Source organism: Hemiscyllium ocellatum, chromosome 14, assembly GCF_020745735.1.
Source record: "Hemiscyllium ocellatum isolate sHemOce1 chromosome 14, sHemOce1.pat.X.cur, whole genome shotgun sequence".
NCBI classification, from domain to species: domain Eukaryota; kingdom Metazoa; phylum Chordata; class Chondrichthyes; order Orectolobiformes; family Hemiscylliidae; genus Hemiscyllium; species Hemiscyllium ocellatum.
Window position 1 is genome coordinate 27,307,086 of NC_083414.1, and position 13,531 is coordinate 27,320,616.

At 37.5% G+C, this 13,531-nt stretch overlaps 1 protein-coding gene across 1 annotated transcript in view; it reads right to left on the bottom strand.

Moving 5' to 3' along the window:
• efcc1 (EF-hand and coiled-coil domain containing 1) overlaps positions 1-13,531 on the bottom strand; it is an 88,667-nt gene that overhangs the window by 15,145 nt on the left and 59,991 nt on the right. Inside the window, exons 2-6 of the mRNA XM_060835152.1 lie at positions 11,290-11,435; positions 7,132-7,267; positions 1,387-1,552; positions 586-744; positions 242-311 (exon numbers count right to left, since the gene is read on the bottom strand). Of these exons, the coding sequence (XP_060691135.1) occupies positions 242-311; positions 586-744; positions 1,387-1,552; positions 7,132-7,267; positions 11,290-11,435 (677 nt within the window). The remainder of the gene's footprint in view (positions 1-241; positions 312-585; positions 745-1,386; positions 1,553-7,131; positions 7,268-11,289; positions 11,436-13,531) is intronic.

Here is a 13,531-nt window from a genome sequence, read left to right on the forward strand (position 1 = left end):
GTTGAGCCTATGGGTGGGGAATTAATAACCAACATCATTAAAATAAAAAAGCATCTGACAGAATCTTAAATGATGGGTTATCCTTGATTTTCTGATTGACTTATTTCCTATGGGACAGGTCAGTAAAAATTCTACCCATTCATTACTTTGATCTTTATGTCACATCCGATAACTCAACTGCATACTCATTTAACTTATTGGTATGCATGGAGCTTGAACGGAAAATAAATTGTCAACTCACCATGTTGAGGATTACTGCAGGACTCCAAAGTGCTGAGCAAGATTTTTCCTAGAGATCTCCTTGACACATTCTAGATAAAATAAATAACATCTTATTGATTACATTGTGAAATGCAAATGCAGGTACTCTAACATTTTGGCTTTCAAGCATCTTTAAAATTGCTCTTAATAACCTTCCACTGCATTTACTTCTATATAGGCATTTCAATCTAGGCCTCTTCTGAAGTTTAGACGTTATTAAAAACTATCAATCACGGCTAATGTGCAATTGGAAATGAGCTTCTCCTTGTTACGGGAGACTATTGCAGTAAATTACTGAAAATTGTCAGAGCATCATTCTCTTACAAGGTCACGTAGCTGCTGCAAGAGCTGTAATACATCCATCAGCTTTTCTTCAATTAGTGACAGTCGCACTCTCTCTGTCTCTAACATTTGCAGCTCCATCTGAAGCAGATCTGTCTCATCCACTTTCCGCTGTAATTCACACAGTAAGGACCCTTTCAGCTGAAAAGTGCAAATGAGAGAAAACAAAATCTGATTTTTAAATTAAAACAAAAATGACACAGTAGATCAGAGGATTCACTGCTTTATAACAAGGATGCTTGACAGTTTTAGGGGACAACAACGGCTACATGAGTGAATCAGAAATTCCATTCTATGCTTTGGGGATTTAACGTTATAATTCACTTACTATTGAATGAAACTGTACATGAGTACAATACACATTTATATGGATATTTAATTTTTATTCCCTTTCATATCTTAAGTTAAGAATGCGCAATAAAGTGTGCAAAATGCACCAATTAGAGCTATTTAGGAATTCCCACAATAGGGTTTAACTGCATTTGGGGACTGGCCAAGTGGCAATGGGGAATGGTGCTAGGGTTTGGCAACCGTGAGGTCGAATTCCAGGGCTTGGCAAAATAGGGGTGGAAGAACTAGGGCTGTGGGGGTTCACCCTGAAAATATTGGTAATCAAAAACGTGGATATCCTTCCACAATATGAAAATGGTGCACTTGACACAATTTACATCATTGCACCATATGTTTCTAAATATTTACCAAGTCTTTTTCATGACTTTCCCATTAATGTACTTTTAGTGGACATTAAATAAAAGCATTGCACTGTTCAGATTTTTCTTTTACCTGATCCATGCTTGTCTCCATTTGCTGGGTTTTATATTCCTTTAATTCCAGTTGCTCCTTTAATTTTGCCACTTTCTCAACCAGTTCTAGAATTGCGCTATTGCTTTCATCACTCCTTATGTTCCCAAATTCTGACAGTAGCTTTTTAATAGTCTTATCATCACAACTGTGAAAATACAACACATGAATCAAATTATGATAAGACAAGTGTCGTGCATGCACACACATTGAAAACTGTTAATTACAAAGTGAAAGGTTGTCTGCATAATAATACAAAATAACACTGTAGCTGCTGTTTATATGTTAGTACAATCGCAACTGCAAGGTAGAACAGTTTAAATGCGGGAATCCAAAAGTTGGCCTTTGAAATGCAACACTCCCACTTACCCTGACAGAACCATGTGGCACCAACAATTGAAATGCATTGAACGGTGTGATGCTGTTGTAGTTGTGTAATACTGTCATAGATTCAAAGAGTCGTACAGTACAGAAACAGATCCTTCAGTTCAATGATGACCATAATCCCAAACTAAACTGGTCCCACCTGCCTATGCATGGCCTGTAACCTTCCAAACATTTCTTACTCATGTATTTATCTAAATGTCTTTTAAATGTGGTAACCATACCCACATCCACCACTTCCTCAAAGTTCGTTCCATACATGAACCACTCTGTCTGTTTGTTTGTTTTTTAAAAAAACCTCCTTCCTGTCTTTTTAAAATCTTTCTCCTCTCATTTTAAAAATGTCTTCTACTTTTGAAATCCCCCACCCTAGGGAAAGGAAACCTGCCATTCACCTTGTCCTTATCGCTCATCATATTATAAACCTCTATATACCCTCAACCTCTATTGCTCCAGCCTATCCACCCTTTCATTATAACTCACCCTCCATTCCCAGCAACATCCTGGTAAATCTCTTCTGAATCCTCTCCAGCTTAATAGTACCCTTTTCTATAACAGGGTGACAGTACTCCTGAAAAGATCTCACCAAAGTCCTGTATAGCCTCAACATAACATCCCAACTCTGATACTGAAAGGTCTGAGCAATGAAAGCTAGCTTGCTAAATGTTTTCTTAACCCCTCTACCTATATGTGATGCAAACTTCAAAACAATTATGGACCTGAACCCCTAGGTCTCTGCTCTACACTACTACACAAAGCCCTTCTTTTAATTGTATAAGTTCTGCCCTCGTTTGTTTTACCAAAATACAATCGCTCACATTTATCCAAATTAAACTGCATCTGCCTCTCTTCAGCCCATTGACCCAACTGATTAAGATCTCTTTGTAATCTTAGATAACCTTCTTCACTGTCTACTATACTACCAATTTTGGTGTCATCCGTCATAGTGATTTAGTAATACACACTAAGCAATCTCATAGTACATGATTCTCTAGGGAAGAGGGATCATAGCACGCTAGAATTTCACATTAATGTTCTGGCATTAAAGAAAGGAAATTAAATAGGCATGAGGACAGATCTGGCTCCAGTTGTCTGGTTGGGAAGACTAAAAGGTAGGACAGTTGAGCAGTGGCAGATGCTTAAGGAGACACTCAATTGCTCCCAACTGTAATATATTCCAGAAAAGAAGAAAGATTGTAAGAGTGAAAAAAATCAACCATGGCCAGGCAATGAAGTTAAAGATATTTTAAGACAAAAACTAAGGCATATCATATTGCTGGACGACTGGGAAACTGGAAGAATGATCAACAAAAGTTTACTAAAAGAGTAATAAAAAAAGGTAAATTATGAAAGAAAACTACATGCAAAATAAAAAAAAAACACAGATAGCAAACACTTCTATAAGTTTAAAAAAAATGGAAGAGAGTGGCTAAAGTTAATGTTGGTCCCTTGAAAGGTGAGACTAATAATAAGGAACTCAGAAAAAGCAAAGTCACTAAATCAACATTTTGCTTCAGGTTCATGGTGTAGAACATTAGTATCATCCCAATAGTAGCAGGCACTCCAAAGGAAAGGAGAAACTTGAAATGATCATCATCACTAGAGAAAATGTACTGAGCAACTACTGAGATTGAAGGCAAACAAGTCTCCAAGACTATATCCTACGGTCTTAAAGGAAGAGGTAGCAGAGATTGCTGATCCATTGGATATAATATCCCAAAATTCTCTTTTATGTTGGAAATGTGCTGGTGGATTGGAAAAATGCTAACATGATACCCTTATTCAAAATAGGAAGGGAGGCAGAAAGGAGGAAACTATAGACTATAGAAACTTTAGTTTCATATGTTATTGGGAAATTGCTAGAATCCATTATTAAGTAAGTAATAACTGGACATTTGGAAAGTCAAAACACAATCCATCAGTCAGCATGGTTTTATGAAGGGTAAATCACGTTTGACAAATTTGCTTGAGATCTTTGAAGATGTGACAAGCAAAATGGATCATGGAGATCCTGCACTTGTCGTAACTTGGACTAGGACTTCCAGAGGGCATTTGAGAAGGTCCCCATACAAAAGATAAGATCACATGGAGTTAGGGTTCATTTATGAGCTTGGATAGAAGATTGGTTAACCAACAGAAAGCAGAAAATTGGAATAAAATTGGTATTTATGATTGGCAAAACGTAACTAGTGCAATGCCATAGGTTCAGTACTCTGGTCCCAACTATTTACAGTCTATATTAATGACATGCAGAAATAGAATGCACTGTAACCAAATTTACAGATGACACTAAAATAGGTGGAAAATTAAGTCACAATGAATAAATTAAAAATTAATAAATTGGTATGGACATATTAGGTGAATACTCCAAAATCTGGCAGATGAAGTTTAATATGGATAATGTGAAATCATCCATTTTGTCCTATTATCTAAATGGAGAGAAACTTCAGAATGCTTTTGCATAGAGGGATGGGGGTGTCCTTATGATGAATTACAGAAAACTAATACGGAAGTATACCAGGTAATAAGGAAGGCAACTTGAATTTTCGCATTTACTGCTAAAGGAAGAGAGTATAAAAGTAGGGAAGTGTTGCTGCAACTCACAAGGCATCCATAAGACTGCACCTGGAGTACTGCACATAGATTTGGTCCCCTTACTTGGGGACAGATGTAGTTGCATTGGAAGAAGTTTAGAGGAGGTCTATTAGATTTATTCAAGAGATGGAGGGTTTGACTTATGGATAGATATTGAATTGTTTAAGCCTATGCTTGCTGGAGTTTAAAAGAATGAGAGGAGATCTAATTGAGGTATCTGACATGCTAAATGGAATTGGTAACCCAGAAGTAGAGAATGTTCCCTCATATGGGACAATCCAGAATGAGTGGTCACAGTTTCAGGGTAAGGGGTAACAGATTTAAAACAAAGATGCGGAGAAATTACTTCTCTCAAATGATCATGAATCTACGGAGGTCACTACCCCAGAATGCGGTGGATCCTGGGACACTGAGTAAATCTTAAGGAGGATATAGAGATTTTTAATTAGGTACATCCTGAAGGATTATGGGCAAAAGAGTGGAGTTGAGTTGAAATGAGATCAGCCATGATTGTATTAGATGGGGGAATCAGGCTTGAGCTGAATTGCTTATACTTGTTCCTGGTGCTCATGTTCTAAAGCTGTCATTAAATTGCAAATCTTGTCCATTTCAGTCTAAGTACCTTTTTTAATAACACAATTGTTTATCACTGTCAAGCAAACTCTCCAGCATTCATGATAAGCTATTACAAGTGTGAAATTTCATATTTTAACTGTTTGAAATTTTAAGAAGTTAGTACTTCAATTATTTTTCTTTTCATTTTATCTTAATCCTTTCTTTCCTTTTTTCCCCATTTTTTTCCCCTCTGTATCGCATTTGCCATTAACTTTATGCATTCTATTTTGAAATTCCATCTCTGTTCTTGGGTGGATATTTCCAATCCCTACCATAGTAAGTAAAATGGTAGAGGATGAACCCAACCAGGCGTGAAGTCAAAAGTCAGATCTGGCCAATTAACTTCTCCTCCTTCCTCAGGTTGCTGGTTCAATTATGTTGTCAGCAGGTGATGGGAAGCCTATCTCCATGTATTTGCACCTCATTACTAACTGGTGCTTCAGAAACCAACCAACAACAAACAGGAGTGTGTCTGGCGAGTTACATTTCTTCATTCACTTCAGTATAAGCACTTGTACTTTGGTCTTGTAGTGATGTGGCTTTAAATGAGATGTGGGCTGGACCAGCATTACTATCTATCACTAGTTACACTTGAGACGATGGTGGTGAGTTGCCCTCCTGAACCACTGCATGTATTGTAGATACTTTTTATACAGGGAGTTCCAGGATTTAGCAACATCCTAACAACTTCCTGATACTTTCCACAAATTACCTTAAAAATAAATGAAACTTGCAAATGACACATTTTGATCCAACTTCTACTGTTTACCTCAAACAGGACTGTATTACGATCAGTATGTTCAAGTATCCAAGTATATTCCAGGATTTTGACCCAGTGATTCGTGCATAATATCTCAACCTAATTGGTTAAGATATGCAATTGTTATCCCACTCAAGCCTCAGATACTCAATTTCTTCACTTACTGTTACATTATCCACTCATACTTTCAGTAATTTTTAGGACAAGATAAGGGCAGTTAAGGGCAAATGTAATTAACACTAGATGTTGTCTCTTGTCTAGCCAAAGCAGATTACTGCCAACACTGAATATTTCAAGGAAGTGACATAATATGCTAAACTAACTGAAACACCTGCTCTCAAACTTGAACATACTGATCATACTGGAGCTCTGATTTGAGGTATACAATAGAAGTTGGATCAATATGTATCATTTGCAAGCTTTACTTATTTTTCTTTCAAGGTATTTTGTAGGTAGTATCAACAAATTATCCAGATGTTGCTAAAACCTGGTCTGCAATAAAAGTCTTGGTTTTACACTACTTCCAGACTGATAAATAGCGATATCAAAAGCATAGTCAAAATTTGTAAAACAAACATTTTTATTAGCAATTTTGAAATGAAGATTCTACTGTTTTTAATCACATTAATTTCTATCTTCAGGTTAAATGTTTTAATTCTTTGATTCTTAATGTTCAGCTGACAAATTGTGAAAAATATCCTGTTATATTCTCTTTGTGTATTCGGATCAATTAGTATTGATTTTTAAATTACTCACAGCTTCATTCATTACTTTGTCTATATTAAATCACACAATGAAACGGTTCTTATCTTAAACAGGTGTTTCAGAAATCCAACCTATATTGTTCAAAGTTTGTGAAAAGATTTGTAGCTCAGGTGCTCGTTGTTGTGGTTCTGTTCGCCGAGTTGGGAATTTGTGTTGCAGACGTTTCGTCCCCTGTCTAGGTGACATCCTCAGTGCTTGGGAGCCTCCTGTGAAGCGCTTCTGTGATCTTTCCTTCGGCATTTGTAGTGGTTTGAATCTGCCACTTCTGGTTGTCAACCGGAAGGAAAGATCACAGAAGCGCTTCACAGGAGGCTCCCAAGTACTGAGGATGTTACCTAGACAGGGGACGAAATGTCTGCAACACAAATTCCCAGCTCAGTGAACAGAACCACAACAACCTATATTGTGTAGATATATGCATCTTACCTACAGCATTTGACAATTAGCAAAATTTAGGATTGCATAATTTGTGTTTGGAGGTAACAAAAGAAAGATAATTACACAGATACTGAGAAAGAATTCCAGTTAAATTTCAACAATAAGTCGGCAATCTGATACCTAATGCAACTAAATAACTCAGCGTTCAATTGCCTGAAAGAGCTACTTACCCGTTCCCACAGCAACAAAGCCTGGTCAGAAGTTTCTTCAGTTCTTTCACCTGACTCTTCTGATCTTCAGTCCACTTCTCATCCTCTTCATCTGAGGCAGCCTGTCCTTCTACTGAACGGAATAGTTGTTCTTCAACTAGTAGATAAACAGGGAAGTAAAACACTTGATTTAATCTTTTTGAATTGCAATGACATTTCAAGCCAAATAGATTGTACTAAGTTTTCTGGTCATTTTCCTGCACATTTCTTTTATGTTCTATTCCAGCCAAGAATACAAACTATTGGTGAATAGTTTTCCAGAACAGAAGTTTCCAAAGCATGCTATGAAATTTTATTAGATCTTATGCATTGTTAATTTTTGAGCTAAAAACCTTAGTTCACTACGGGTACAACATAAACACAAACTAATCAGCCTTTTCATGTACTAAATGTGCAAAATTAAAAGTAGAACAACGTAACAATTGTTCATCATCTCACCGTGACAAATATCTAAACTTACTTAAGATACAGAAGTGAATTAATGTTCCTGATTAGCTGACTATGATATTTGGCAACAAAAAAGCAAATGTTTGAACTCTCTCATTAGTCAACACAATTGTACACATAAACTGTGTTGCAGCAACTGTATGATGAAACAACCTATGCATTGAACTGTTTGAAATTGTATCTAATTCTTATATTTTTCACTAGCTATACACGAAACATAATTTACACATTTCTTTGGAATTTAATTATTCAAAAATGAGACATTATGAAATCAATTTCAACAGCTATCTTAAATTTAGGGCTGATGTCCTGCACTTCCTACAGCATAACACTCTTGAATTATTGTATACAACAGGCCACAGCATGCCACTGCAAGAAACTACAATGATCACTTCAGGAGACAGACATGGGTTGTAACCGAAAGGGTACCCTTCGTTGTCCACCACTTCCCGGGAGCCAAGAAACTATGCTATGTTCTTCGCAGCCTCCAACGCATTATCGAAGAGGATGAACATCTCGCCAAGACCTTGCCTACGTCTCCATTTCTTGCCTTTAAACAATTTCTTGCCTTTAAACAATTGCCAAATCTTAAACAGATAATTGTTCGCAGCAAACTGCCCAGCCTTCAGGACAACATCAACCACAACACCTTCAATCCTGTCATGGCAACCACTGCAAGATGTGTCAGTGTCAACACTGATACCACCATTACCTACGGGGACACCACCCATCCTGCACACTGCAAGTACTCATGTGACTCAGCCAATGTTGTCTATCTCATATGCCCCAGGCCAGGATGCCCTGAGGCGAGTCACATTGGCAAGACCAAGCAGATGCTACAACAACCAATCAACAGACAGGGGTGTTCCCTCCCTGTCAGGGAGCACTTCAGTGGTCAGGGACATTTGGCCTCGGATCTTCGGGTGACTATCCTCCAAGGTGGACTTCAGGATAGGCAACAACGCAAAGTGGCCAAGCAGAGGCTGATAACCAAGTTCGGTACCCATTAGGATGGCCTCAACCGTGATCTTGGGTTCATGTCACATTATAGGTAACCCCACTACACCACACACTGTCTCTCTCACACACACACACACACACAAGCACACATATACACTCTTTCACACAGTCATACAGTCTCCCTCTCCCACACATACATGACACACTCCCACCCTCTCACAGGGTTATGCTCCACCACACCCACACACACACACTTTAACCAAGCTTTCACACATGCAAACATACTCTCTCATATGCACTCACACACTCATGCAAATGCTCACACTCACTCACACTCTGTCTGTCTATCTCTCTCATGTACATGCACGTGCGTGCGCGCACACACACACACACACACACACACACGTGTTTGTATTTGCGGAATTACATTTGCAGTTCCATTCTATTTTGCTTGAAAGATGCACAATCTATAGGCAGTCAATCCATGTAATATTTTGTAAATTCCACTTTGGGAATAGAACCAGTCTGACTCAAGATGGGGATACAGGCAAGCTCTGACCTCCCACCTTTTAATGCATTATCTGAGCTGAGATGTCATCTTTTGTTATAAAACCTTTAAGTTATCTCGAAGGTGACTGATAAGAAGGTCTGGGATCTGCATATTAATGAACTGAAATTTGCAACCCATTCTAAATAACGGAAGACTTAACAATCTAGGTTTGTTCAATATATAATTTCAGTCTCATGACACTATAATCTTTTGCTATAAATTTTGTGTCTTATGATCTTATACTCCACAATCACCTGAAGGAGCAGTGCTCTGAACGCTAGTGCTTCCAAATAAACCTGTTGGACTATAACCTGGTGCTGTGTGATTTTCAACTGTATAAAACAGGATTGTCAATCACTAATACAGGTCCAGATGCATGCCTGCTTGTATTTAGGCTATTGGCTTGATTACTATAAACAAAAATACAGATCAAATTGTCTTAAACCTTAAAATCAGTCTTATTGTAGGCACATGAGAAATATTCTGGACTCTATTGCTTAATTTTCTCTAAATGGAATTATGGCTTTTCATTTGGAACCAGGCAACAGGCAGCTTCCAGTGTTAATATTCCACTCAACAGTAACAATCTATTTGAATGTCTAATGAATCTTTAGCACACCATAGAATAAATAAAATTTAGCCGGACTTTTTCTTGAACATTTGTTTTTCAACTCTGTACTTCAAACAATCCTGAAGCCTTTATCCCTTTCAACTTTCCCAAGAATGAATGTTGACACTCATTCCTTTACTATGACGTTCATTATTTTCCACTAGGTATCTTAACAATGCAAACATAATAATTAGGTCAGAATGGTGTGGAGAGCACTGGCAGTTTTTGTATTGGTATGTATGAATACATTAGATGCATTCTTTCCTGCAAAGGTAGTACAGTCTGGTGTAATTTGAAGCATTTCTTCCTTCCCTTAAAAATATCTTTCGCATTGAACCATGATTCCTTGCACAGAAGTTTGCTTTCTGCTCACTGTTTTAATATTGCTTCATTTCAAGACTGAGATCACAAAGTTTTAATCTCTAACAACCATTCTTCTGTAAGCACAAGATAAATTTATATCAAAGTTCAAATAAAACTTTAATTTGCCTGGAAGTTTCATTCTTATCTCTTCCACCCTTCACTTGCTGCAGTCTCTCCAGTGCTTATCAAACCAGTATGGATAAACCCCAAAATTAGGCTCACTGTATTTTTAGGGTGGAGTCTTAACTGTATGACTGTCAGATTCCGTATATTTTGCATTTGCAAAATATTGACAGAGTCTGACTACACAAATACTTCACAAGGTGGCAGTCAAGTTGTTATGGGCCAGATATAGTATCATGTTAAAGAAATGTTAACTATGAAAGCAGCTGTACTTGCCAAAAAATCTGTTAAATTTGATAGAATGATGCTCACCATGGGAACTGAATTTGCAGATTCTGAATCTTAGATTTGTGCACATAAATGTAGTGAAAAATGGGCAGACAACACAAATATGATCATTCTATAGACTGTTTCACAGAGCTAAACACTTATTTAGCTCCCAACATATTGGACTGATGACTTTTTCTGTGCACTGAAGTGAGCACAGCAGATCTTTTCAGGGGAGACGACTATCAATCAAATTGTGGCAAATAGCCAGGCAGTATCATTACTTCTTTGTTATTCAGGGTGTCTGGTTAAATTACAAATGCAAGCTAGCATCTTGATTTGAGAACACCCACAATAGAACAAACAAAGAGAAGCCATCTCCCTGGAATCAGGCGCTTGAAACATCACTCAATCACAAAAAAACCTGGATAATATGCATTCTCCAAGTACTGAATAATGTTTGAAATTTGGCCAACAGTTTGAGGCAACCTGTCTGACCTTGCTTTATAATCTGCTTTGGGTAATGTAAAGTTTGACAATAAGATTTACTCTCCCAGGCTTGGGTCTAATTCTGGCTCAGCCTCATTGTATGGACGTTTTCTCCTCCTGAATGTGTGAATGAGGAACATCTTTTTAAATGGCCACAGATAAGAAGTAAAAGCACTGAAATATTAAAACTAAACATAATGATAAATCATAATCGAACATGGAAGACAGATTGGAAGAAATAGAGATGTGTGACAGCACAATGAATGTTAGAGTTTCCAAAACAAATATCACATTTTTTAATTGTTCTTACCATTGTAAGCTGATGTTTCTGTATCGCCTGTTGGGGATCGTCGTTCCTGGTGCACAGGTATACAACCCTTCCACTCATACACTGCAAGAGGGGGCCTCCGTTCTGAAGCATTTGCCTGCAGAAATTGAAGCTTTCGGACCTCTGATCTGCATGAAAAAGAAGAAAATTGAAATGAAAAATAAGCAAAATTCTTTAAGTTTATTCTGGTTATTTTGTGAGCTCTTTGGGACATCTCTACCCTACATTGGGCTTTAAAACCTTACATTTATGGAAACATAAAACTCTAGTAACTATGCTAAAGAAGAATTGGCAAACAGCATTGAACTTCCTTAATTCACAATGTTGTCGTTTTTACTATCATGAAATACTGCCTTATAAATGACTCATCTGGTTTTTCGATATTTTGGTAAACTTTTGTTAAAATGACATTGTTATTGCTGGGTATAACAATTAGACCCTAAAGTTAAAGTAAAAAGCAAACTGTCTGTTGATAAACAGCACTGATTGATAAGATGTTGTTTGTTGAAACTCACGTTTCATTCGATGAAAAGTCAGCCAATTTCACACCATGGTATACAAAAACTCTTACCAAGAACACATCACATAAACAGGAAAAGATTAACTGCTATTGAACCAACTTATTGCTATTGATATCCAAGAAGTGCACACTATTGTAATGATCCAAACTGATGATAACACTGGGCAAAAATCACTCCCATCAGTGAAACCTGTCTTGAAACAATAAATTTTATTTTGCAATTTGGTTGCTGTGGTGATCAGTCACTGAGCATCTTTACACAAGGCTGTCAAAGTACTTTTGACAAAAATACATAAGGTTATTACACAAAAATAGCCATATGTATAGCGACAACATTTTGAAAAGATCTTAACATAAATAGCAAAAAACGTCAACCATTTTTCCCAGCATTATCCTTTAAAGATGCTCAACATCCATGAAGTATCTCTCCTATCTTCACTTGAAAATTTCTTACTCCTCAGACAAGGTCATGAGTGTTTCCTTTCAGCACATGCAGCAGAAGCAATTCTGTCCATAAGACACAGACGCATGTTAACTCATTGACTTTTTCCAATTAATTCTAATAAACAAAGGGCTGCTTAAAAAAAAGTTTTGTTTCAGCTCTGATGAGCTGAAGACTGCCAAAACTTACTGTCCTTCTGCTGATAAGGATATTTTCTTCAGAACTCTACCTGCTTGTGGCCCTTGGCTCCTCTTCTCTGTCTGACACACCAAGGCCAACAAGTTGTGTGAACACATTCGCATTTCTGATTATGTTTGAAGTCCTATTTCAAATTGAACTCACCAACTGAATATCAACACTAAAACTCTGGTCACATTGCTTTATTCTTCCATGGGATGTAGGCATCATTGGCAAGGCAGGTTTGTGTTGCCTGGAGCTAGACCATTTCAGAGCACAATTAAGAGTCAACTACTTCCCTAAAGGACATGAGCTAACCAGATTTTACAACAATTCATAGTTGTCATGATCAAAAATACTGAAACTAGCTTGCATTTCCAAAGTTATAAATACTTGTATATCGGTTGAAGACTGTTTTTTGAGCTGAAATTAGGGGGTCGACTAATACGTGAGGTACTGTTGTCGACAGGATGAAATTCATGCTTGGTATGAGTCAAAAATGAACAAACAAAAGTCAGATCTCTCTATAAAATAATAAGCACCAAAAAGAAATAATTATGGGCATTATTGAATATTTATCTATAAAATAACTGTCTGCATTCTGCCTGCTATGGTAGAATGATACAATAGTTCCTTTCGTACTTTCAGGGAATATGTTCCAAAACCTACTGCGGAAGCTAGAAAACATAGAAGGGTGCAAACCCTTTCATTTGAATGGGAAATCTACCATCCTGGCAGCCTCCTGGTCCCTGGTTCTGGAATGTTCCAGAAGAATCTCAATTATCCAGCATTCAATTATTTGGATATTGGATTATCCATTGCAAGGTCCCAATGCTTGGCTAAGCTATGGCATTTGATTATCCGGAATTTGATTAACTGAACGAAATACTCCCCGCCCGCATTCTTCGGATAATCGAGGTTCCTCTGTAATATGTTTGGGTTGCTGTAAACCGCAGAAACTGACCCCATGTATATGACAATCGCTCTACTGTTGTACATTTACAGTAATTCTGAAAACCTGGAGAGGAGTGTAATTGCTGGCGGACCAGAGGACCTGGAATGGATTGGTACAGCCAGCAGACTGG